The 26,080-nt window shown below is 55.5% G+C and overlaps 4 protein-coding genes across 4 annotated transcripts; 2 read left to right on the top strand and 2 right to left on the bottom strand.

Moving 5' to 3' along the window:
- Positions 1-391: 391 nt before the first annotated feature.
- VOLCADRAFT_102225 (uncharacterized protein) lies at positions 392-3,436 on the top strand (the record flags this gene model as incomplete). The annotated part of the gene is made up of 6 exons (XM_002954804.1): positions 392-530; positions 877-1,016; positions 1,264-1,449; positions 2,099-2,182; positions 2,601-2,738; positions 3,308-3,436. 6 exons carry the CDS (start codon positions 392-394, stop codon positions 3,434-3,436), a joined length of 816 nt encoding a protein of 271 aa, XP_002954850.1.
- A 2,067-nt stretch (positions 3,437-5,503) lies between these two features.
- VOLCADRAFT_82992 (uncharacterized protein) lies at positions 5,504-6,945 on the bottom strand (the record flags this gene model as incomplete). The annotated part of the gene is made up of 1 exon (XM_002954857.1): positions 5,504-6,945. The coding sequence occupies one exon, from the start codon at positions 6,943-6,945 to the stop codon at positions 5,752-5,754; it is 1,194 nt and encodes a 397-aa protein (XP_002954903.1). The 3' UTR covers positions 5,504-5,751.
- A 2,398-nt stretch (positions 6,946-9,343) lies between these two features.
- On the bottom strand, positions 9,344-18,062 carry drp2 (dynamin-related GTPase). The gene is made up of 19 exons (XM_002954858.1): positions 17,902-18,062; positions 17,579-17,713; positions 17,263-17,376; positions 16,564-16,712; positions 15,976-16,115; positions 15,133-15,444; positions 14,375-14,587; positions 13,901-14,065; positions 13,148-13,310; positions 12,431-12,607; positions 11,693-11,921; positions 11,202-11,363; positions 10,802-10,870; positions 10,514-10,596; positions 10,395-10,455; positions 10,299-10,341; positions 10,137-10,256; positions 9,782-9,812; positions 9,344-9,737 (listed from the first exon to the last, which is right to left on the bottom strand). The coding sequence occupies exons 1-19, from the start codon at positions 17,953-17,955 to the stop codon at positions 9,620-9,622; spliced, it is 2,538 nt and encodes an 845-aa protein (XP_002954904.1). The 5' UTR covers positions 17,956-18,062; the 3' UTR covers positions 9,344-9,619.
- Positions 18,063-21,434: 3,372 nt separating this feature from the next.
- Positions 21,435-24,487, top strand: VOLCADRAFT_65309 (uncharacterized protein; the record flags this gene model as incomplete). Its single annotated transcript, XM_002954805.1, has 7 exons — positions 21,435-21,495; positions 21,648-21,703; positions 22,312-22,467; positions 22,763-22,884; positions 23,409-23,496; positions 23,800-23,946; positions 24,293-24,487. Coding segments are annotated over 7 exons (825 nt in total), but the record flags the coding sequence as incomplete, so codon positions are not given.
- Positions 24,488-26,080: the final 1,593 nt, after the last annotated feature.

Genomic DNA, 26,080 nt, shown 5'->3' on the forward strand with positions numbered 1-26,080 from the left:
GCTTCAGAGGAAAAGCTGCAGCCTCACCTAAACAGAAGAAAAGTCAACGTTTGTGCCCGTGAAGATGCATTGCCTGAATGGTGCCAACACCTTAAGGCATCCTACGACACAGAGGCCACCTGCAACATATCAGCTGGGGCTTCCTTCCGCTGTCCGCGCTGTTCGCACTGCCGCCTCCGCCACCGCGCCGGCGCCAGCGCCAGCGCCATCTTCCAGCCCGGCCCTCACAAACAAGGGAGCTGCCGTTGATTGGCATCTTTTAAAGCTTAAACATGTGGTCGACTCGGGCGATTTCAACCGCGCGGCTGTGGATGTTGTTTTTAAAGAGGCTTTGAAAATGGAGAAGGTTAGGCCTCGCAGCAAAGAGTCTCGAATTTTAGACGGCTATATCATGTCGACGCTTTTCTACGAGCCTTCCACACGAACGCGTCTGTCGTTTGAGTCCGCCATGAGTCGGCTGGGCGGCACCGTGCTCTCAACCGAGTCCGCGGGCGAGTACTCGTCCGCAGCTAAGGGCGAGACGCTGGAAGGTGAGCGCCAGATCCATCCTCCTCCATAGCCTCCTCCTCCTCGCCTCCCGGCTCTCCTCTGCTTAGTCGCTGGTTTGCATCGCCGTCACATATCCTGTTTTAGGCTTGCGCGTGGGTTTCGGACACCGAACAAGGAACCTCGGTCGCCTTCCACTCCGCTTTCCTCCGCTTTCTTCGGCCATTCCTTCCTCTATTAGCCACCGTCGTCCACCGCGCCCTTATTTCTTTCTCCCCTCTTGTTCGGCCCACTCCACCCATGATTCCCCCGATCCCTCCCACCACCCCGTATCTTGCATCATATGGTGGTCTTATGGGTTCAACTTTGAAATCCGGGAAACCGACTTAGACACCGTGCGTACCGTGGAGGGCTACGCGGATTGCATCGTCATTCGACATTTCCAGGAGGGCAGTGCCAAGAGGGCCGCCTCCGTGGCTTCCATACCCATCCTCAATGCGGGTGATGGCCCCGGGCAGCACCCGACGCAGGTAGGTGGGTTGGTTGTGTGTGTGGGGGGGGTTTGAGGGGTGGGTGGGGGACTAGATGGCGCGGTTCATAAGAGGTGAGGCTCCCCCGAGGAGGGTATTCCTCCCATATGGTTACACCCGCCTCCGAACATACATACATACGTACATACATACATACATACATACATACAACCGAACATACATACATACATACATACATACATACAACCCCCACACGCTACGGCCCCAACCCCTCCATCGCCATCAGGCCCTCTTGGACCTGTACACCATACAGCGGGAGATCGGACGTCTGGAGAGCATCAAAGTGGGCATGATTGGCGACCTGGCCAACGGCCGTACCGTCAGGTCGTTGTGCATGTTGCTGTCCATGTACAACGACATACAGATTTACTTTGTGGCGCCGGATGTCGTCCGGATGAGGGATGACGTCAAGGTGGGGGGGGGGCCTGGAATGTTAAGGAAAGGTTGTAGGGGGGAAGAGAAGAGGGCTGGCTTGGGTAAGCCAGGGTTTGGCTGGTGGTGCCGTATTGCGCGGTGTTGGGGAGGGGAGGGACGGGTTGGGAAGGGACGGGACTGGAAAGGAAAGGGTGGGTTCTTGGCATGTAGGGTAAGGAGGGGAGGGGGAGGCAGGGAGGGTGTTGAGCTGTTCGTGTGGGCTCCCACCCACCTTCCCGCCACACACGGATTAACCCCCTCGGCTTCATCCCCTTCCCTTGCATGTATCCCTTGTCCCCACAACCCACTTCGGTGCGTCTTCCTCCGAAATCCAAAACCACCCACTAACCTTCTCCTCTATAAACGTATGCACATATGTACGGATGAACACCATTTTCTCATTTCGTCCAGCGCCTTCATTTCCTCCTGTCCTCATCCTCCTTTTGCCTTCCGCTCCAACACCGCTCCAACACCGCTCTAACACCGCTCCAACACCGCTCTAACACCGCTCCAACACCGCTCCAACACCGCTCTAACACCGCTCCAACACCGCTCCAACACCGCTCTAACACCGCTCCAACACCGCTCTAACACCGCTCCAACACCGCTCCAACACCGCTCCAACACCGCTCCACACCGCTGCGCAGAACTACCTCACCGCGCGGGGTGTGCGGTGGACGGAGGTATCCGACCTGCGCGAGGTGACGGCGGATGCGGATGTCCTGTACCAGGTGAGCTTTTTCGGGGAGCGGGGGCTGGGAGTGAACAGGGATGGGCCGGTGGCGGGCGATAGGAGAGGGCGATCGGAGGGATGATGTATTCGGGTAACCCGCCTTGGCATCGTTCCCTCCTCGCCACCACAACATGCTGCTTGTGGCCTTGTGACTGTTGGCTCAATGTCCAATGCATCTGAAGAATCACCACCACCACCACCACCACTACCACCACCACCACCCTGAGCTTGCGCTCTAAAACAATGATGATAACGGTCCCAACTTCATGACATCATCTCTCTACCAGCCGTGTTGGGTTTCGCTTCATAGCAACCCATCTGCTAGTCGCACACTCATGAACATGTGTGAAAATGTGTTGTTGGTTGTCGGTTGCACCCCTCACGCAACCCCCTCCCCGCTCTCTTCCCCCCATCAGACCCGTATTCAGCGGGAGCGTTTTCAGAACCCAGACGATTACGCAGCTGCTCGCGGCAAGTACATCATCGACAGGGACCTGATGCGCATTCTGAAGCCCACTGCGGTGGTGATGCACCCGCTGCCGCGCGTGGATGAGGTGGGTCGGGGTGGCGGGGGGTGCTGGGTGGGGATGGAGTGGATTGGGATGGGGGCCGGAAGTGCGAACTGGTTTGAAACCCTTGGGTTCCCTCGCCTTCTTGGGGGAGGAAGGTGTGGGGAAGGAAGGCCGGCATGGGGTGGGGAACTGAGTGCATTAGGAGGGAGAGGGTGTGAGGGAGGAGGAATAGCCTGGGTCTGGAGATAGGGACGGGAAAGGACGGGACGAGGGAGGTTGGGGAAGGAGGGAGGGACTTTCGTCGATTCTTTAGGGTCCCTAAATAGGATTGCGGAATGCAAAACATGGGTGTGACTTCCGTCCGCGTCGCATCACGCACCACGCAACAGCTTAACAACAAGTCCCCCCCTGGGGCAGGTCTTAGCTGGGTGGCTAGGCTGCTGTTCCCCTCCATGTTCCCCTTACGAGTGCAACCCACCCGCCCTTCCACCCACCCAAGCACCCACCGACCAAAGAAAGCTTTCCAAAACGCTCAACCTGCACACCTTCGCTGCCGGATGCCCTATTTATCCCCTCTTACCCCATTCGCCTCCATTCGTCCCCGGGGCCAGATCACCACGGACGTGGACAGCGACCCGCGGGCCGCCTACTTCCGCCAGGCGCGTAACGGCCTGTACGTCAGGATGGCTCTTCTGAAGCTGTGCTTGGCGGATGGTTACCAGCCGGATATTGCTTTGTAATTGTGAAGGTGTTTTCGCATGGATTGGCTGGATGAATGGATGGGTGGGAGACGGGGAAATGGCGAGGAAGTCATCTTGTGTTTCGTATGCGGCGCGGCGAAGTTGGGTTTGGGTGGATGAGGGTTTTCTTTAGCAGTGATCTATCACCACTTTCATGTCGTGAGTGAAGACGGTGAGATGGGGACGTCTGTGGGAGGAATGAGGAGGGGAGTTTGGGCTTCCGGGCAGAGTTTGTGGTCTGGGGCTGGGGCTGGGACGGAAGGGACATAGGGGAACGGCGAGGAGGGGGAACTCGTGGCCGGGTGGTGTCGGAGGACGGCGGGTTGGAGGGTTGGGAGGTTTCCTTTGTTAGGGTTATGTTGGCTGGTAGCGGCGGTACGAGCCAGGCAGGCTTGGATGATTGGATCCTAGGATGGGTCGTGCAGCTGGGCGGGGTGGTACATCTTGGCGAGGTGGTGCTGTTTGACGGTGCCGGTGATGGGAGCTCGGGGGCGTAGCGGAGATGTCGATAGGCTGCACATGCAGATACATTTTCTTTTTTCTCTTTTTCAGCTGCTCGTTGGTTTTGTTGGTGGAGTGGAGCGCACAGCGGCCCTCGTGGATGAGATCCCCGACTTATGACCCATCCTGAAGCGTAAGGGAAGTGGAAGAGTTCCCTTCGGCGGCGGGGGCTGGGGGAGGAAGTCTGGCTTTCCTCCGGTCCTCTGCCCCCGACTCGGCCTGTGGTCAGGTTGGGTTGGGTTGGGTTCAGCTCGTGGCGCGCCTCGGTTATGCGGCGGTTCTTGTAGTGGTGATGGTGCTTTTATTGGAGATGGTGGCGGTGGTGGATCCTACATATTTTTTTCCTGCAGAGGTGTTAAGAGAGGAGTTTCCTCGCGGTGTCTTTTGTGGCGTCTCATGATGGTTGTGTTGCTCGTGTGTCTCCTGTTTTTGTGTGTCCGGTTGTTTCTAACCGAGATGCCGATATCGTCATCTTTCGTTGGGTGTGTGTTTCTCTGCTGTGGTTTTTTGTGTTACCTTCGTACGCGTGTGCTGGTGTAGTAAATTTGCGCGTGTTACCGTTTGCTGTCTCTGGTTGCACCTTTCTTTCTGGGGAGGAAATCGTATTTTTGCTGCATTGTGCATGCGCGCCTTGGCATGCCTATGCGCATTGTGGCGCACTTCTGTCAGGAGGAAGGTATATGGTTTGGCACACAAGTATTTTGGTGCTGCGCTGCTGATGTGTTTAGTAGGTTCTAATTGGGAAATAACTCTTATTTTGGTGGGATGGATTTTGTTAGACATGGAGCGTACTCTGTTTCGAACTCAACGCGGGTTGGCTCTTTAAAAAAGGATTCACGATTATCAAGACCGTTGGCAAGGCGAGTGCTAGGTGCTACATTTCTCCAAGCTCACGTTAGCTACGCATTTGTTACTGCAGGGCGCTACAGTCGCCTGTGTTCGGGAAGCAATCTATTGTAATGCTTGCAGGGCCCGGGCGTGGGCGAGTGTTGGCCTGAGGATAGCAAATTTGATTCCGAGTTAAATCACTTAGACACTTGTTCCTTGAACGGACGTCAGGTGCGTTGAAACCAGATCGGCCCTGCAATACTCAAAAGTCTCTGGTCAGTCGCAGCATGCGACGCCAACGCACCAAGCCACTTGAGCACGACTGTAGCGTGCAACACACATATATACACACGCCCACGTAGAGTTACAATTTCGCCATCCCCGGATCGCAAACGGTGCGCCGCCCGGACTCGTCAAACCGCCGCCAGATGCTCTGTAGCAGGCTGCACAGTCCGTCGCGTCCGCCAAACCCTTTAACCAACACTACATAACACGGGTCGGATGCCTACCCTAAGTTCAAGCATGACCTTATCTTCGGTTCTTTTCGTTGCCATTACGCTATGCCGGTGGTTTCAACGGTGCGCGGGCCCGATCCCCCTCTTAAATTCCATTCCCCCTTAGCATGTTCCTTGCAAACTATGTACTTAGTCACGCGACATTTGGCCACCATGTCGTCCGCGCAGCTACATCCCGACAGCACACGTAAGTTCTGCAGCACCTACGGCTCAATGTGTGTGACGGGGGCCGCTTCATTACACCTCTGCCTTTCCTCCGACTTCTCCCCAGTCTGCTCCCTCTATTCCAGGAGCTTTCCCCGGAGCACAGCATACCACAACACGCTCACACTCCCCTCTATCCCTTCCTGTCCCTCCCTCCTCCCTCTCTCGCTCTGGCACTCGTCCTCGCGTTCAGTTCACAGCCATCACATCGTCACACATTTCCTCCTTACCCTCATTCGTCCCTTTCCCCCCACCACCCTGGCTCCCTCATCGAAGCTCCACCTTAAGCACCTCCGCCACCTCCTTCCGCACCCGCTCCTGCAGCGCATTGATCTCCTCGTCTGTTAGCGACCGTTCCATGGACCGATACACAATTCGGTAGCAGTTAGACGTACGACCCGTCTTCTTGTTCGTAAACGTGTCAATACACGTCACTTCCTCCACCAGGTCGCCGCCAATGGAGCGCACCAGCTCGCACAGGTTGTTCTCGCTGAACTCCGGGGAAACCCAAAACGCCATATCCTTGTAACAAGCCGGGAACTTGGAATATGGCTTGAACCTCGCGGTCAGGTCGCCTGCCCCGAACTGCTTCAGGAAACGGTCGTCGTTGGACCAGAAGAGGCGGATGTCGGGCACGTCGAACAGCACCATTGCGAGGCGCTCCAGGCCCAGACCGAAAGCCCAGGCCTTGTGGCCGGGCTTGTAGTTATCGTCCAAGATGCGTTGCTCCATGACGCCGCAGCCTAGGACTTCCAGCCACTTGCCCTTGAAGAAGATTTCCAGCTCGAAGCTAGGATCCGTGAAGGGGAAATAGGCGTCAATCCATCGGCACTCAACGTCGCCAAAGAGGTGTTTCGCGAGGCCTTCCAAGGCAGCTTTGAGGTCCTGCTCCGCGAGCTGCGTGGGGGAGAGGCCTGCAGCCGTCCAATCGGCTTCGGAGAATACGCGCACGCCCTCCATTTGGTGGAAGACGGGATAGTGAGTGGCGTCGATGGAGTCGCGGCGGTAGACGTCACCGGTGACGAGGAAGGCCGCGTGGCCGGCGCGGAGCGTCTCAGCTTGGTGTGCGGAGGTGTGGCAGCGGAGGACGGTGCTGGCGTCGACGTAATACGTGTCGTTGGGGCTGCGGCTAATATGGTCAGCGGGGACCAGCACCTCGTCAAAGTTCGCGCGGGTGCTAACAATAGGGAACCGATCGTCGAATTTGACGAACAGACCCGGGTTGCGCGCCTCAAAGTAATCGTAAATGGCTTGCTTAATGATGCCGATGGGGTGGTCGGCCTGCCGGTGCAAGTCCGCGCCCATCTTTTCATAAATGTAATCCGTGATGTTGTTGTCGGGAGACCCCGTGATCACCTCCTCGCGACGGGGCTTGCCTGTTTTGAGCTCCACTGGCGCAGCGACGCAAGCAGGGGAAATAGCGTGCGAGCGATTTGGCCGTGACGCCGATTTAAACGCCATAGGACAAATGCGTCCTTGGAATCCGCTGCCTACAATTAATCTTGGGCTGGATTGGCGCGGAGCACTCGCAACGCGCCCAGCCATTGCTGTCGTCTTCAGCTGGCAGAACGCCATTGCAAACGGCTTAGAGACTCTAGATGCGTAAATCTCAGAAACTGGCGCAAAAACACCGCACAAAAAGATACTGCTGAATTGATGTCCAGTAATTTCTACGCGCCGTACATGTGTTGAACCTTGGTCCTGGCAGAATTGTTATGGTGCATGTTCCAATGTATGGTCTCAGCTTTAAGCCACAAATATATTTTCATTCGAAAATTTGACTTCCCTGTGCTCACAGAGAAGCAACAGTTGTTTTCGCGGTACCTTCCTCTCCTTTGGGCTTTGTAGCTGCTTATAACTCGCAAGTATCTTCCGTAATTACAAACATCAACTACTTCACGACTTACCCCTGCGGGATGTACGACACACGCCTTTCGTCCAAAGGCGCGTCGCACGGCTGTCACGGCTGGATGGGCTGCGAATTTGGAAGGGACCTAGAGACGTTACAAGGCAGGGCAGGCGGTATCACCCTATGTTTATGTGTCTGTATATGTGTGTGGATGTATGTTTCTATTACACATCGATCCGGGCTCGAAGCTGGCCAGGGGCACCTAACCGTACCCCGAGGGGAACGACCGTCAAAACCATGGCCCCCGGGAAGCTATCTTCGCGCACAAATTTATTTGAAGTAATTCCTTCGGTGAAAATGATAGAATGTAACAACTTTTGAATGCAATTCCCAGTTAAGCGTGGCATGCGAGCCATCTCATGACGACGCTGACTGACTGACTAACTGACTGACAGCAGTGAACCTCCGGGGCCTCGGCCGCCCGAAAGGCACGAAGCCGGGGCCGGGGGCGAGGCCGGGGGCCAAACACGTTAGGTGGGTGGTTTGGGTTGGTAAATGCGTTGTGAGGCTGGCAGGTGCGTTTGGGGGGTTTGGGTCATGTGTGTACCATATTTTGCATGGATAAAGCATCAAGCAATTGTGACTGGCTGGCCGCTGACAGCGGCGGCAGCAGAAGGGGCAGCAGAAGCAGCAGCAGTACAGCCGGCAGCAACAACACATTCAGAGTACGAAAGCACAGATCCGTGCTGTTGGCCGTCAGCCGCACCATTGCTGGCTTGCATGTTGTTATGGGGGGGGCATATGTCCTTTTCCTACTCTTCACTAACCGACCTGCGTGTGGCCGCTTGTTCTTTCCTGCTGTTGTTCTTTCTCCCACTCCCTCGACCCCTCACTCGGCCTTGGCTGGGTGAGTCGTGTTCCCCTCAGGCCCACCCAACACCAACAAGAAACGGGTAGTAGAGGACAACTTGCTTTGCATGGATCCGCTCACAGACGATAGTGATCAGTAATTCCACCCCTTGGGGTAATTTTTCAGACACAGCCTGGTAGGAAGGCGGTCCCGTGTGTATTTGGCCGCACTTCTTCACATCGAGGTAACACCAGTACGCCGGTATTCGTAGGCGTGAGTTTGTCATTCATAGGGGAGCCATATGGGCAAAATCCCTTGTTGGCATCAGTGCTAGCCCGGTCTTAGTCGTAGCCGAGCTTGCTGCGTTGTTGTGCATGCCGGTATCGGGCACTTGTTCTTCCATTCAAGGCTTTGTGTGTCTATTACAGCGACAGGCGAGTGCCGTCGGTTTGCATTACGGTATAGAAACTTGGTAGCCCGCTGTATTAACAACAACAGGAAAGTTTTCGCCCGGTGTATGCAAGTTTGGAGTGTTGTTCTGGTTCTTGGTTAATCGCGGTCGGTTCATCACGTCTTGGCGGTGCGGAGATCCCTGCAGCCGTAAGTGCACTAACAGTGTGCAAAGGTTTCCTGATTCGAGATTGAGTGATAACATGGGGTCTGCCATGTCCGCTCTGGTGAGGGCGTTTGTGTGTCCAAATCCCACGGAAATTGTTTTCCGAGGAGTGATGCTTGTGTATGCGTCCTTATGTAATGTAATGTTGTTACAGAGTGGGAGGGTTCTGGGCCACTTGCCACTTCTGGGCCACGTGTCCTTATGGGTAAGGAACGGGATGGCGGGGATCTGGCCCGCATGCTTGGAGCGTTAAAAAGCGCCACGGGGAACAACTGTCTAGTGTTGTGTCTTTCCGCGACTTGGTCATTCCGTCTTTGCAACAGAAGATAGGTTCACTCCTGTTTCTGAGCCATTGAACCCTAAAGGATCAATTTTGCATCCTTACGGACATGTAGAAGCGGTCGACAGGAAAATAACGATCCGACCAGGAGGTGACTCCCTCGATGGCTGCGAGTTTAGGATGCAGAAGTCATGTAATGCGCTGTACCGAACCGTCGCCGTAAAGTATTTTTGGCTGAGCTGCAACATGGCTACGAAGGCGGAAAGGAACTGAGTCATAGCATTGATCCACCAAATCTGAAGTCTGTGCGAAGTCCAGCAGCAACCATGCCATTCCCTTTTAATGTCCAAATGCCGACATGCAGTGTCACAAAGAGCACATGTACATCCCTTCCGTCCTCCATAATCTCCTCCCGCTCTGGATTCACACTTTCGTAGAGTTCAAACAGCCGCCAAAGGTTCACCGTTTCACATCATCGCTCGGACGCTTACCACGTCCCCATTCCCAAACACATACAGAACCATCCTGATAAGTCCAGAATTATGACCCAAAGACAATCGACGACTCAGACTTCAGAGCCCGCTGCATTGTATACATTGTTAATTCGATAACTCGACCCGTTGCACCCGCAAGAGGCCCCTGCGAAGTTTCCCATATCCTGCAAAAACACACCATCCATCACAAGACTCTCATTTTACTCACAGGTAATCTGCTACTGCTACCACAAGAACAGCTCTGCAGCAGTGGTGCGGCAGCAGCAGCAGCAGACGACGACGACAATCCCAGCCCAAACCTCCTTCCGTTGTAAGACCTAGCCAGCCGTCGTCGAGTCTGCATCTCGCCTCCTTAGCGAGACACACCGTACCTTCCCAGAGCCCTGCCCTGTACAGCGCCGCTTAGTCCCACCCATTTCAGGTCTGCGAACTGGTTGTAATCCCGGCCACGAAGGGGACAATTCTTGTACGAGTTGCAAACCGTCATCCACCGTGGGGCGCGCGAATAAGACCGTGCGCCAACCTTTCCGCATAAAGGGCTGAGCTCATCCCCTATCGCGCACCCGGCGGTGGCGGCGGTGGCCGCCGCTGCGCTGCCATGGGCGGTCCCATCGGCTGCCCCATTGGTGCTCCCATTGGCGTTCCCGCCGGAACACTCGGCGGTGGGCGCCGTATAACCGCGCCTGGCGGCGGCGGCGGCCCGCCGGCTGCCATTGGGGGCCCACCGGGCCCGACCGGCCGTGGTGGCGGAGGTGGCCCGCCGGCGCCCTGCGGTGACGGCGGAGCACCAACACCATGGGGCGGGGGCGGCGGCGGCCCACTGTGTGGTCCACGTGGTGGCACAACACCCGGCGGCGGGGCCCCTGCATGCGGCCCCGTCGGCTGTGGGGGATTTTGCGGCCGGATGAACCATGTGAAGCGTGAACACTCTGGAGCGTACTTGTCGTTGAATTTGCCGTTGAAGTAGTTGTACTGCTCGGGCGTGAGCATTTCCCGGATGCCCGCATACGCAAACACAAGGGCCTGCGGGCGGGTGGAGTGAGGAAATGGGGGAATGAAGGTGATAATTATTTACTTAATGGTCAGTTGGAGGGCAGTGGCCTTGCAGTGTGCGCAGTGGGATAAGGGGCCCCCACCATTGCAGCCTCCTCCTCCCCCCAATCCCAAGCGCTGCTGCTGCCGCCATCCCCACCCGCCTTCGCCTCATGTACCACACCCCACACCGCACCTGTAGCTTCACCCTGTCTTTCCGGTCCGCAGGCGCTGACATGTTTTGTCGCTCGAGAACCTGCTGCACCTGCACCCATACAAGCAAGCAAGCAAGGAAGCACGGATGTATAATGGATTCATTTGGACGTTTTGTTCTTGCGTGTGCGTGTGCGCGTTTATGTGCGCGATAGGGCAAAAGCCCCCCGAACGTGCCGGGGTCCCCAGTCCCATCCGAGCAACCACGAACACTCCTATCCCGTGCATCTCTGCGCCTCACATGGACAGCAGATGCCACGCACGCACCATGGTACCCTCCCTCAGGGTTCCCTCAGGGTTTCTCGCTGCGCATGAAAACGCGTCCTCCCTTCCTTCCTTTCCCCCTTCCCTCATCCACCCGCCGTCCCTCCCGCGCAACCCACCTGGAATATGGCGGTCTTGACGTCCTCAAGGCACGCCCGTGCCGCCTTGCGCTTCTCAATGATGGGCTCATCCTCCCGCAGCAGGTTCTCCAGCTGCATGGGAGTCAGGTGGTGGATGACAGTGAAGAGCCGCTCCAAAAGGTTCTTCTCGGACTTGCGAATCTGGAGGGAGCAGAAATGGCGTGGCGTGGCAGCGGCGGCCGGCAGTGCGGGAAAGACGTCCGCCATAGTGCGGAGATTGAGTCATATATTGGGAAGGGATGCGAAAACCAGGGCAGGGGGATGGCGGGTTGGGGTTTGGAAATGGGGAAGGCAGGGGCTGGGAGACAGAGGACGGATTGGGTAGCATGCGTGAGAATCCAAACCCACCTTCCCCTCGCTATCAGGGTCTCCTGCAGCCAACACACCATAGCACTCCACCCCCACCCCACCCCACCCCCAATCCCATCCCAACCATCCCAGCTGAAGATCCTACCCTCCTGCCAACCTACCATGCAGTGCACAATGGCCTTGGGCACTGTGATGGTGATGGTATCGCAAATACACGACATGTAGAGCTGCATGTCCGCAGAGAACTGGTCCAGCAGTGCATCGTAGCGGACCTCCCAGGGGGCACTAGCTGCGGCGGCCCGTGCCATGCGCTCCTTGAGCCGCAGCGGGTTGAGCAACATCTGGGGCGCGGGCAGCAGCCTGCCCTCCGAGTCGCGAACTGTGTCAGCCCTGGAATCACGTTGCCGGGCGGTTGGGTGGCATGGAAATTGGATTAGAGACAGCTGCAACAAAGGCGTTCCGACGACGTGGGAAAATGGAAATACAAAGTAGGGAAATACAAGGTGTGTGACTCAAAAATGAAGGGAAAAGAAAGTAAGGAACCGCCTAAAGAGGGACTGAGGGTGTGCGTATGTGCGTATGTGTAGGGTGCGCGGAAACGGGAAACGGGATGATGGCTGATATACGCGCACACCCACACCTCCTTCTCACACACCCTCTCATACGCGCGCACACACACATCTTTAGTCGCTAGGTACGCGACTCGACCCGTATTGAGCTTGTTGCAACTTTGCACGACATGCAATTTGAACGGTACAACCAGTCGCGCACACACAAAACAATATTAAAGGGAGCGAACGTACATGCACACGGATTCGTTCCAGCTGTTGGCCAAACTAACCTGTCTCTGTCGTAACTCTCTTCCCCCCTACCCCCCCCCCCCACGCACACATGCCTACCTGAATGCCGAGGAGCCCTCGCCCAGGTGTGTATCCAGCACGGGCTCCGCCTCCTTGGCCCAGCTGAGGTCGCCGTCGTCAAAAGTCGAGCCAAAGACGCCCATGCCGAAACCCCCAGGCGCTGCCGTGCTGCTGGGAACTGGGGCAGTCGCTGCCACGGGCCCAGCGCCAGGAGCACTGCAAAGTTAGGGAATGGGCGGGGAGGAGATGGGTCTCATGAAGGAAGAGGTACCGTGTGGGTTTGTGGTGGTTACAACAAGTCACGAAAGGTGAACCGGGCCGACGTGATCGGGTTAAGTGGTGGGGGCATGAGGGGCATGTTAAGAGTACAATCGACAGTTCGGGAAATACTATGCCGAGTCAAAGAAAAAAACTGCCGACGTAAAATATTCCAAACTACAAGCAATTGGGGGATAGAAGTGAGCATGTGTTGAGGACGTTAACAGTGGAAGCGCGAGAGCGTGGGGGAAGGATCCGGAAGGGAGTCTGACCTGCGCTTCCATCCAAAGATGTGCGCAGCACACGTACAGCGCCTACAGGCTCCATTCGTCAACTGTCGCACCATACATTAACAAACCAGAACGGTGTTTACTTATGACGTTCACTGGGAGGACTAAGTGCCTTCCTCTGGATGGTTTCTGATCCACGCTGAACCCATTTCGGATCCCAAACCCAAGGGATAGCAGAAAAAGGCTTTGTCCCCCTGCACAAACTCACCTAGTTCCGGGCCCGGCGACAGGGGCCCCCGGCGCCGCTGGACCAGCGCTCGGCTGGAGCGGCTGTTGCCCAGCCGGCGCTGCGCCAGGGGCGTTGGGCGGCCGCCGTGGTTCCGCGGCCTTCCGCAGCTTCACGAGCCATGTGAGCTTGGTGTCCATGCTCTCTGCGTGGAAGGAAAGCGCGACGGGCCAGGGTAACAAAAACCTTGCTACACCAATCAGGACTTCAAAACTGGAGGAAGTGTGTCCCCCAAAACCCGACATCCAACCCAACTGCTCCGCCGCTACGCCAGTGTGGTGCCATGTTTTGGGAAACGTCATTACAAGAGCTACTCGTTCTTTTTTGGTGACTGTGAAACGGGGAGTCCGCCCTCCCAGGGTAGACCATTGCATTTTATTGCTCTTGACTAGAGCTCCTGGTCAATCGAAACTCACTCGAAGCCAGAAACCCGGTCCTGGTTCAGTGAAGTCCCCAGCAATGCGGAACGGTGGGGTCTGGTCCGTGGCGCTGCTGCGCTCCATGGCTCTCTAATCGACTGATCGCAAATTATAAGTCGTTGGACAACATCGGACAACATCGGACGGGTGCGTCACAGGTGTGGGTACGGGCAGACATGTCGATCAACCGTGTGTCCCCACCATGACAATCAGGAGCGGCGCCCCCTGAGCATCCCTTGAACACGCCCAGGATCCCGAGGACCCGGGATGTGGCCTCGCACGTCCCCGGTCCACGGCTCCACGCCTCAACACATACCCGCTCGCAATATGATGCCGTTGTGGTCCTTGACCACCACGCCGCGGGGGTCCTTGTGTCGGATGCGGATCATGAGCTGCCCCTTGTCCTGCGTGTTAAGCGACACGGGTCCCGCATTGGGCGGCCGCGCGCTGCCCCTGTCGTCCAAGTCCTCCACGATGCACTCTGCGAGATAGGAAGATGGAAAGGGGAAGATGGGGGGAAAGAATAAGTGGGCGAAAACGGAAGAGAGACAAGATGGTTCGGAATGGAAGCCACCTTCGACGGTTGGAAACTCGGACACTGAAGAGAGGCCAAGGGTAACGAAGAAACCGCGGCCTCTTACTCTACGCGGGAAGGAGAGAAGGACTGGATGACTGCAGAACATGGAAAAATGCAGACCTGGACAAGTGGAGGGCAGAGTCGGGTAACCATACGCCCCCGACTCCCATGCAGACTCCCACATTGCCAGCATGCCAGGCGGCTATCACCCACCCGCAATGTTGACTTGGCCCTTCAGGCCGGCCGGCTTGGACACATCCTCGGGACTCCTGAAGTAGTAGAGGACGCGCTGGCTCTCCGAGAAGACAAAGAACCGCCGCTGCCACTTCATGGCCTCCAGGAAGCGGGCAGAGTCGTCGGACACGTACTTGTCAAAGTAGGAGGCGATGAAGTCCTCGGCATTGGACACGTTGAGGGAGCTCCCACCTGCGGGGTTTTCGGGACGGTGGTTAGGGTAGAGGGTAAGGCAAACAGCGGGCAGACGCCGCAAAAAGAGAAGACAGTGACGCAGTTTAATAAGCTTGATAGTTGGCCCTCATTAGACCCAGGCTAGAAGAACGATGTGGAGGTAGGTACGATAACAGTATCCGCCCGTGGGATTGGCATGTGGTGAAACCTACACAGCGATGCATCTTTCTTTTCTTCCCGTTTCATTTCCTAAGAACCTCATCCATCGTAAGCCGTGTGCCATATTATCGACATGAACAACCCGATCACGCACACTCACTAAACCGTAAGCCTGTTCACACCATAAAAACCACAATTTGACTACACCCACCATAACATCACTGCATAAACAAACTTCTACTTCCTACCCCTAAGGAATAACCCCTTACCGCTGCTATGCGGCTACAAGTTCCTCCTACCTGGACGACCAACCCCAACAGTACGCGAACGACCAAAAACAGTACTTAAAAAAAGATACATAAAGGCAAGCAATTACGCACAAACGGTCAAACCCAGCCACGCACCGTTGGCAGGGCGTGGAGGGGACTTGCCATCATCCGAGTCGTCGTCGGCAACCGAGGCGCCGTTGGCCGGTGGTGGCGTGCCAGAAGGTGGTGCGGGCGATGCTCCCGCCGCTGGGCCAAACGATGGGAAGAATTTGGCAGCCGTTTGCTTGGCAGACGCGGCGATGCCCTTGACGTCGCCTGTGCCCTTGGTCGCCATGGCGGCGCGCATCTGCTCCTGCTGCTTAATCTTCTGGTAGCGGTGGTGGGTGGTGTGGCGAAAGAATCCAGCAGTGATGTAAGAGCGCTCCATGTCCACCAACATGTGCGCCACTGCAGAAGAGGCAGACAGAGCCCGTAAATGACTGACGCGAAGCATAAATATGGTAGAAGAAACAAAGGTAACGCATAAGCAGGAGCAACAATGGTTGAATGTGGTTAACACACAGAAGGCGCATAGCTCACGCGCAGGAATTGGGGGCCATGGTGTTGTGAACGCGGCGAGTACTGGAAAGAAAATCGGGTCCCGGAAAGGCGCAAGCCTTTCTCTCAAAAGGAGCAACATTTATCCGCCAAAGACATGTTATCGCAACTCAGGGTGTAACACACACACACACAGAATTGCAAATACGTAGCAACGGTGGAAAGTGCCCCGGAAGGGAATTGAGCCTCCCATTTCATCGCAACATCAAGCAACCAAACTGATTTTATAAACAAAACAACTACGCAGCCCGGCCGGGCCTCAGCGTAAAAGCTGCCAAGCTGACTAGCCGCCCCACTGCCAGGCCCAGCCGACTGCCCCACCTGCCCGCCCGCCGTCACCCTTCCCACCGACTCCTCACAGCCCCGTTCTCACTCACTCACTCTTCTCACTGTCCTTCTTCCACTCATCCAATGCTGAGACAATGGCTGGCATGACCACGTTCTTGAAGTCTGGCACGTACATGGGCATCGCGCCCATGAGGGCCGCCTCCGTAAACTGCCCCGCTTTCTCCGCGGCCTCTCTGCAAGGGCAAGGTCGTCAAGGTAGTGCGTTGCTAGTTGAGTGCGTTGAGGGGCCACACACAGCCGCACCGGGGTGTGTTGCAAGGAAGCGTCACAAAAACGCCGTTGAATACTAGGCAAATGCATTGCCAGCACTGACGTGTAGATACGTAAGCGGCACAAGCCAGCTAGGCAACTTGCAAGCAGGAGGGTGAACTAAGCGCTTCCCAGACCGCGGAATGACTTGCGGTTACTGCTTGCTCCCCTATCTTCTCTGTGAAAGCCTCCTAACATCCTTCCAGCACATTCGGAGAGATGCTGGGACCGAGGGACTATAAACCCTTGAATCAAGTTAATAAGACCCCACAACCTCGCACCTCAGTAGCCCTTCCCCCGACTACCAAACCCATGCTTGCACATCATTTGCTGATGCCTGCACTCCCGCATGTATTCTCCCTCCCCGCCTACCGTGCGGCGTTGAGGCACAGGTTGTAAACCTCCTGCACGCACACATTGACCGGTTCAGTGAGCGTTTCCAGGGCCTGGTTGGAAAGCTCCCGTAGCCCATTCTCCGGCGCTATCAGGCTGGGATAGTAACCATCAGCTTGGCGACAAACCTGGGTGGAGCAGGAGCACGTACAAGGGAGACACGGGCGGGAGGAATGAAAATGGGGAAAGGACAGACATGGGTGGGCGCTTATCATACAAGGGAAGGCCTTGGTTACAGCCTTTGGGCCGTGGTATGCGGGGGTCCTGTGTACGACGGGCGGTAGTTGTGAATAAGATACATTTGTGGTTAAGGACACGCGCTACGCAAAGGCAGCGCCACCCCATAGTTTTATTGTAATACGCGACGCGCTGCAGCGCAAAGCCATGTCGGCGCAACGCCACCGAGTGCTTGTAAACGCCAGCAAACAGATGGATCGCGGAGGTGCAGAGTTCGGCACGGCATTGGAATGGCCGGTGGTAGTTTGCGAATGGTGTAGGCAGAGGGATAAGAAATAGATCATGAAGACTGCAGTACGGCGGGAATAATCCTGGCATGAATCGCACCAACACATGAGGAGCAACCCCGGTACCCCGAGATGCATCACGTGGCATACAAAGCAATACCAAGGCTCTTAGCCCGACAGAGTGGGCGCGCGCCCCCGAGCCCAGCGCACTCACCGATTTGACGTTCTTCAACTCGAAGACCTTGTCCATAGGCAGCTTCTTTATCTTGCCAGCCAGCCCCGATTCATTCAAGAAAGCCTCCTTAATCTTACTGGCGACGGGAGACTCCTGCGAGTGAGGTGACGAAGGCCAGGCATATACAGCGGGTCGAAGGTTAAGAAACCTGTAAGGACAGGTTGAAGGGCTTCTGTAAGCCGTAAAACCCACGCCTCAGGGGCCCCTGCTGGCCGACCCAGTTCCCAATCCACTGCCCTTCGGCCGCTCTTCGCTTGACCCACCGGCCCCCCTCCGCTCAACCCAGCCGGCGTACATTGATGAAATTCGTATAGGCGCGTTCAAAGCCTCTGCACAGCTCAAACACCTCCTTGATTCCGGCTGGCGCTTCTCCATACTGCAATACGACTTTCTCAAGCGCTACACGCTTTTCCTGAAGCCGGTATAGAACCTGTCAGGACAACAGCAAGATGCGAAAAAGTTAGCTCGTCGCAAAGAGGGAAAGTGCAAACATCCAGCAAGACCAAAATAACGTGCATGGCAGCATGTATTAATGAAAATAGCATTTCTATGGGAGCCCAAGCAAACGGCCGGGTAGGTGCGATCAGCTTCATCTAGCGTGCATGAACGAACTCCCACCTGTTCCAAGCCAGCAGTAGGCGCATCGATAGTTTGTGTTGCGATCGCCGCCATAGCACCGCGCTGGCTGAAGGCAATAAAGGACTGTAGTTAAACCGTCATGAGTTCGTTTGAGTTCGAGCAGCTCAACCCGACGACCAAGTATTTTGAGCAGTTCTGAGGATGCAGGTGCTGTGCGCATGTCTGGCAACCGGCGGGACCGTAAGTCGAACGGCTTCATCCACGGCAGTTTTTGCCGTAATCCAACCTCTCGCTACCCTCCTATAAATTCCAACTCTGCGAAGAGAAGTTAGAATACTACTCTTTGTGTAAGGTTTATCTAGACATACTCTTACGAATCTTGCGGTCGGTGTGTTGAGCAGGAGCTGCTCCTGCTCAACACCCTGCTGCAGGGGATCATGTCAAGTCGAACTGGGATCTAGCAGCCCAGTTCTGGTAAATCCTTTCCAGCCTATTGATACCTTTGAGACTTGATCATGGATTGGTTTACATTTGAGTCCTCGGGCACATAGCGAACACTGCCGTCTCAGGGTCTTCACGAGGCTTCAGCAGCTGCACTTTTTCCTTCTGATTCCTCTGGAAGTTGAACATGTTACGAAATTTGCTCTGGCTGCGAAAATTGAAAGATGCCGAAGCACCCGCGTTTGCCGACACTGATACAAGGCTTTACCGGCGGCGGTGAAGACTTCGCTACATTATACATGTGTGATCGACCGTCGTCATCTTTGCATTCAACGTCCGATCGAGACTGACCATCGCAAGGATATACGGGGTGAGGCGGCTGGCGGCTTCTCAATGCTCTGCTTTACATCTATATCCTGCAGGTGTCCACGGTACCAGGTTCTTAGCTATGGAATGAGCACTCGCCGCAGCCGCGAGTTATTTGATGGTGGAGGGCTTTCGGGTAAGAAGTCGCGACGTTGTGTGACTTGTTGCCAGCCAGTTAAGTTGTGATCATGCGATGAATCCCTTAGCGCTGCATAAGGGGCGTGGGTTGCTCTACACATCCCTCGCCTGTTTATACAGCGCAAAAAGAAGTAGACCATCATCAGGGCGGCGTTGAGGTCCCTCTGGATCCATGAGTTGTTGCCTTAAACCTGGTCCCACAGCACTTCGCAGAAACAAGACATAAGAGGGGAATAGGGAATGTTTCTGTGCGCATGGTGGGCAGCACCTGTGCATGTGGCAGTATGGGTTTGTGGTTTTGGAAGAAACGAAGATCGTACGAGGCACCTGAATAAAGGCTCCAGAGCGAACCCTTACCCGCACTTGCGCCCGACCTTGGGTGCGACAGCAACATTTAGCGCACATTTGTGGCCTAATCAGGGTGCGGTGGCCATTGTGCATCGATTCCCTTCGGCGGCCAGACAAATCATGCGTTTCTTGCTGAGCTGTACTTTTAGGTTTGCCTACAGGTTGGCTGTATCGATAGACGTTGCCCCATGCATCGCCTTGTTATCTGCGGAGCGGAGGGGTTTTGGTGGGCTTACGGCATCGGCATTATGGGCCTGGCCCTCCACATTTGTACGTTCCGTATTTGGCATTCTGTTTGACTGCTAATGTGGCAAAGCCAATCCGCTGACTGTGTTGCCTAACTGTGTTAGTGCAGAGATGGCCAAGTTCATTAATCTTCAAGATGGTCGCGTCGTGTTATGCAACTGGAGGCGGGAGCGTCGGTCCAGCGATTGCATAGCGCTATTGTACAGCTCGCTTGGCCGAACTCCCGATAGTCTGGGGGGCGGTGTATGTAGATCTCCACGTTAGCTGGATTGGGCGGCTTGGGTGTTTTCAGCGCTTGTGATGTGAGGCTGTGGCAGGTTAGCTGGATTGATCCAACTGTTTCAGACGATTATGTGCATGATATGTTGTAATGTGCGTGGCATATGAATTTGTCGTTTGAGTGAGACCCGATAGCGGTCGCATCCGTGGTGTATGGACAGACTGTCGGAAGACGGCCAAGTCCAAGAAGTCCTCGAGGACTCACTCCCTAGGATGTAACGAGCATTCAGCCAAATCAAGTACAGCTACGAAAGTGTTCAAATCAAGCAGCTCGCAGGCATCTACAGTCGTAATGCACGTACAGCCTCTACCTGCACGCATGTCGTACGAAAACAGTTGCGCATCGCACAGCATATGGATGGAGCCCTTCCGATAAACGCTCCACAAAGAAAAAAACAAATTTTCAGGACTACAAGTCTATGAGAGGGGAATAGGCAGAGCAGACAATGTGCAGAAACATGAAAGCATTACGAAGGACCTAGTTGCTGCTGGCAGCAAAGTGAAGCAGTAATTCTAGGACGAATCCGTGTATTCCGCAAAACGAGCACACAGGTGCGCCCCAGCTGCAGCAGCAAGCGTTCGGAGTAATCGGCAAAATCTCTCAAGGCAGAATAACGGGGCACCCGCCTCAACCGCTTGCAGGGGCCCCGCCGGGGCCCCGCATGTGCAACCGATTCCGGTGGGCTTTCGAGCATCCCTCCCGGGTATCTTAACGGACCGACCTGTGTAAACAGCATATTATTGCTGTTAGCCATGAGATTTACATTCTTCTCCAGACTTCTCCCCTTTCATTTCGTTGACTTGCCTGGATGAGTCTGGGAACGCATTCCTGCGTTCAGGTCTTCCGAATTTAGACCAGTGCCGGAGCTCTCAAGGTTTGTGTTCTTGTAACCACCAATGCAGGAGTAAACGCACACAGACCCGCACGCTGCGGGCTCCTATTCTTGAAGTTCTCGGAACCAGCGTCACGTGCGCACACCCAGTGGCAAACAGACCATGCGCCAAAGAGCTCATCGTTCATAACGGGCGAGCGCGGTCTTCGCGGATAGGCCAATTGTCAGCGTTTTTGACAAATCTTTACCGACAGCGCAACTATGCACATAACGCTGTTAAAACTAGACGATATCTTCTTCATGCGGTTTGTCCTTATGCCGCTCTGTTCACATTTCTGGTGCCGTCCGGGAGTAGGGACAGCCGGAAGGAATTTCCAAACATAAGCTTTGCACGTGGCACGTTTTCTGGTCAAAATGGTAGCTCTTTCGTTGGGAGGGATGCCTAGCCAACCACCCACGTTACCGCTAGGGAAGTCTGCCGGAAGCTGCAAGCACTCTCATTTTCCTTTTTTCCCTCTTCCTTTTTCCATTACCAGCAACATGAAGTACCGTGATCATCGTTATGCTTCGCATATTCCCGGCTGGGCCGTGGGAGTCGGTTGTCATGTGCGGGGGCCTTATGCCCAACAGGGGCGCCATTATGGTCGACCTACGTAACGCGACACACTGCAGATTGCGCAAACATAACACCCCTTTAAGCAATTGTGAATAGAAGTAATAATTTCGCTACGAGTCCTCCAACCGCTTTCGCGAGGCCCTCATGGCGTGGCCTGTCCGACGCTACTTCCGCTTGGTAGGGGTAACATAATTCGTTCAACATGCAGTAAAAAAACGCTGTAGCCTTAGGATTAGACGACTCATTTCTCCCTGCACGAACCCTCCCTTTCGCAGTTATGGTGCACGTTATGTTCGCTAACGTTTATAGCGCTGCCGGTCCTGGTTTGGCAATTTCAGAAACAACATTACAACGTCCATCGCCAAGGTATTGGAGAACTTATGACGTAACGACAGTTGCAACTGTGCTCCGCGCCCGCGCAAGCCAAACCCATTGTGCTTTCCTCGTTCCCCCATTTGCCCGTTTCCCTCTGCCACGACGCGGCAATCCGCATATGCTGGTTTGCTGGCCGCCCGCAGCCTGGTTCATCGGTGGCATCTTCGCCATCCTCTCCATACCCATTTCTATTTACGAAGTGAGCGGCCGATCCTAAGCGTTGTCTGCAGCCTTGGAAGGGTCCGTTATCTCCCCGCGATCATCCCCTCCGCCTGCTATCGCTATTGCTATTGCTATCGCTATTAGTTGCTGCTGCTATTGTTGCTGCTACTAGTGGGGTGGCGGCAATATTAATGCTCCCACGGGGAGCGTCAGCGCCTAGCGCTGTGCCATACTGCGCTGTGCTGTATCCTGTGCCATGCGGGGCATGAGGTTGGGGATAAGGAAAAGAACGTCCGAGCTCTGCTTGTTGGTATGGGGAGAAGATAGTAGGGAAGATCTGTGTTTATCCGAAATCGCGTACAGGGGCCGCGGCAAAACACGTTCACGATCCCTTCTTCTTTTTCTGTTATAGCACGTCATGTAATATGGCCTACATGGGATGTGAACATAAGACCTTCTAGTTATGGATCAAATAAAACACTCAATAATATTACAAGAACTTACGCGAATTGCACTAAATTCACAACTTTGAACTTACATTTTTTTAATACCCCTTTGATTTTCTGTTGAGTATCCCCTCACTTTGCCTTAAATTTTGTATCATGACGTATATCACCGATGTACGGCAAATCGGCCCGTGGACAGATCGCGTTGCACATCGAGTATTACACTCGGCCTCACCTACAGAAGCATGTGATTCGGATCCTGCTTATGGTGCCGATCTACGCGGTGGATGCCTGGCTAGCACTGAAATTCAAAAAGGCAGGAGGGAGGGGGGAATGGGAGATAAAGGCGGAGGGAGTGAAGTAAGCAGGGCGAGCAGATGTGAAGGCAGATGGTGGAGGCAGGAGGGAGGGGGTGGGAGAAGGTGATAAGGAAAGGGATCTAATGATTGAGGGAGTGAGCGAGGAGGGAGGGGAGGTGTCATGAGATCTGATCCCGCTTACTGGGCCAGCCGCGGCAGCCCCGCGGCAGCCGCATAGACGTCAACGAGCCTTTCAATCACTTGTCACGATCGCCATACACTCGCATCCTCCAACACCCCTCTTCTCCCCTGTCCTTCCCCCTGCCCTTCCCCCTGCCCTTCCCCCTGCAGGCCCGGGAATACCTGGACCCCGTCAGGGAGTGCTACGAGGCCTTCGTGGTGTACTCCTTTCTAGCGTATCTCATGGCATTCCTGCAGGCAAGTCGTACAATGCTGTACTGCCGTATTGTGATGTACTGCCGTAGTGTGATGTACTGCCGTACTGGGAATGCCAGATAGGAGAGGGACGATTCACCTAGGCGGTACCGTACCCCCCTCAGTGCACCGGGAACCCCACCGAAGGGGTGCTCTGTGTGTGTATGTATCTCTGTGTATGCGTGTGTATGTATGTGTGTGCGTGTGTGTGTGTGTGTGCGTTACTTGGATGCTTGTGTTCTGAGCCTGCTGTCCAAACCCCGGGGATCGGAACCCCAGTGTCCATTCGTGCATTCGTGCTTAGGGAGCCCGGCGGTCTGCGGCCGGCAGCCCGGCCTCAACTACCTTAACTGCCCCAACTGCCTCAACTGCCTCATCGCCTCTCTGGGTCATATTCTGCATTCCTCATCTTCGCCACTCAGCACAAATCACCGCGCACCAGAACTGCATACACGCACTCTTCGGCAGGAAGGTATTATAAAAATACCTTGATGGATATGCCGTACGCGTCGTACTTGTTGTTGTAGGACACATACAAAGACTTGGACGCGCATATGCGTAGCAAACCTCAGGTCCGGCACCTGCTCGTGGCTCGGTGGCTGCTGCGCCCCTGGGATATGGGTACCCGATACCTGTGGGAGTGCAAGAAGGTGTGTGTGCGTGTGTGCCGTACACGGGGTGTGTGTTTCAGCCTGATGCACACGGGCGGCATTCCGGGGGGGGCGAATGAACGAATGGGGAGTGCAAAAGTCGAATGAATGAATGAGGAAGGGGAGGCAAAAGTCAAGGGGAAAAGTTCAATACACGTTATGTTGGGAGGATGCGAGAATGGCTATACCTACCCACCGGTCGGGCGGCCTGGAGATAACGGTACTGGGAAAACGAGTGCGAAAGATAGCGCTCGTCCATACTTTCCGTACAAAGTTACCAAATACCAACTGTCAACCGTGCAGGGCGTCCTGAACTTCGTCATCTTGCGCCCCGTGTGTACGGCGCTCGCATTTTTTACCGACATTTTTGACCAGTACGGCAGGGGCCAGATCAATTTCAGAAAGAGCTACGTCTACCTGGCCGCCGTGACTAACTTTTCGCAGGCGAGTGTACGGCAGGGGGATGTACGGCGTAGGGGTTAATGGCGGGGTGCCATGCCATCATGAGCCCATGACACATGACCTGGAGTTCGTGGGTGCCGAGCTCTAGGTGAAAGTTCGCCCATAAGATAAGATTTGTTTGTCAGTGAACGTATCGGCTTTCGGCTTTCGGTGGCGGGTGGGGCGGCGAGGTGGTTAGGACACGGTTTTCGCCTCGGCCCTTGGTGCCCTGCCCTGCCCTGCCCATACCTCCATCCTCCCTTCGCACCCCCCTGCCAAAGGGTGCGGGCAGATTTTGGGTTGGCCGCTAACTGCCAACCTTCCAACTAACCAACCGCTAACCAACCAACCGCAGATGTGGGCGCTGTACTGCTTGGTGATGTTGTACACGGCCATGCACTCCGAGCTGGCGCCCATTCGTCCGCTGTCCAAGTTTTTGTGCATCAAGGCTGTGATTTTCGTGACCTTTTGGCAGGTACGATATTGGATTGTACGACTCTGCTCCAGGCTTCCTTTTTTGGGGAAGAGGGCTGATATGGTTGGCGGTTGACGACTCTAACAGAATTGAACTACGTAGCAACCGACTTAGTTGGGTCCCAAAGTGTCCCATGGGGCTCATCGGGGACCCCGCAAGGGCCTTTGCGCCCATGTTCTGTCGTACATTGCAGAGCATCGCAATCGCCATCCTGGTGTACGCTGGCGTTATACGGCAAGAGTCCTGGTACGACACTCGCAACGTGGCGGCTGGCTTGCAGGTGGGTCACGGCACCTTACGGTACGATGTCCGTGTGTTCCGTGTGATTCGTGTGGCTACGGGTTTGGGTCACCACACCTTTTTTTCTTTTTTTCTCCCCGCCCTCTCTCCCCCCGCCCTTCTCCCCCTTCTCTCTTCCTCGCCTAGCCCCCACCTAGCCCGCCGCACTTACCCGGGGGAGGATGGGTACCTGCCCGCAGGACTTCCTGATTTGCATTGAGATGTTCCTGGCAGCGTTAGCACACGCGTACGCCTTCCCGCCACGGGTGAGAGTTACCCGTTGGGGCTGGGGCTGGGGAGAGGGAGAGGGAGAGGGAGAGGGGGAGGAAAGGCAGTCGAACCCGTCCCCCCGTCCTCCTGAGGGGTGGGGTGGAGTCTGCAGGTTGGCAGCTGGGGTGGCGGTATGGGGCGGGGTTGTGGGTTTGCTGTGGGTACGGCACATGTGTATCACACGTGGGTGGGTGTGGGGGTTGCTCCCGGAAGTTGTCCAGCGCCTTAGCCCTTAGCGATAATCTGCGGTGTGTGTGTGTGTGTGTATGTGACGTTTTTTACCCACTCCTGAACTTTAAGAGACGTGTTTGCAGATGCAGATTCAAAGCCTGACTGGTCCCAATGGAAAAAAAGCCCCATGTCGATGAGATTTTTTCCCTTGACGGTTGGCGGTTTATGGTTGACAGTTGGCGGTTAACGATGTTACTGTAACCCCCCTATTCCCCCCCTATCGCTGCACTCTCCCCCCCCCTGCAGGACTACATGGACGGGGGACACTCTGCGGGATTTCGCGCCAACGTGCTTCAGGTGTTCAACTGGTGGGACGTGGCGCACGACGTGAAGCGGGTGCGTGTGAGAGTGTGTGTGTGTGTGTGTGTGTGTGTGTGTGTGTGATGTCTATTAACGAACTACGCCGACTTCATAAATAGGCGGATTAGGCGGGAAGTGCGGCGTATGTGAGTACGTATGCATGTATGTATGTATGTATCTGCGCGGGTCTGTGGCAGCCGCCGGGGGCATCCCGTACAAATACATATCTCGGGTGCAGGTGCTGGTGTGGAGGGAGCAAGGGGGAGCAAGGGGTACACTCTCTTTACCGCATCCACAAGGCGCACATGGTCTAGCAATCCCTCTCCTTAACCGTTACACACCGCCTCCATCTCACCACATGCTTTCCATGCGTTGCCTCCGAAACCCCCCTTGCAAGCGGATGACGTCTCACCGTCGGGTTCGCGCCGGGTCTCTCGTCAACCCCCAATTTGTTTCGCCCCCGACCCCTTTAGGTCATGGAGGAGCACGTGAGTACGGCAACTACGGCAGTGGTGGAGGCGCCGCGCCGGGCCGTTAAGAAGGCGGCCCGAGGACTCGCAAGAAACACCTGGAAGCTGTTTACGGCTG

Source organism: Volvox carteri (genome assembly GCF_000143455.1).
Source record: "Volvox carteri f. nagariensis unplaced genomic scaffold VOLCAscaffold_46, whole genome shotgun sequence".
Classification (NCBI taxonomy): Eukaryota; Viridiplantae; Chlorophyta; class Chlorophyceae; order Chlamydomonadales; family Volvocaceae; genus Volvox; species Volvox carteri.

Bases quoted from the DNA above. Each gene is read 5' to 3' on its own strand.
- drp2 (XM_002954858.1), bottom strand. From the start codon at position 17,955: ATGGCGGCGATCGCAACACAAACTATCGATGCGCCTACTGCTGGCTTG. The intron at 16,713-17,262 runs GTGAGTGCGCTG...TGCTCCACCCAG, and splicing joins AGTTGAAGAACGTCAAATCG to GTTTGTCGCCAAGCTGATGG. The intron at 14,066-14,374 runs GTGGGTGATAGC...CCTATCTCGCAG, and splicing joins GGGCCAAGTCAACATTGCGG to AGTGCATCGTGGAGGACTTG.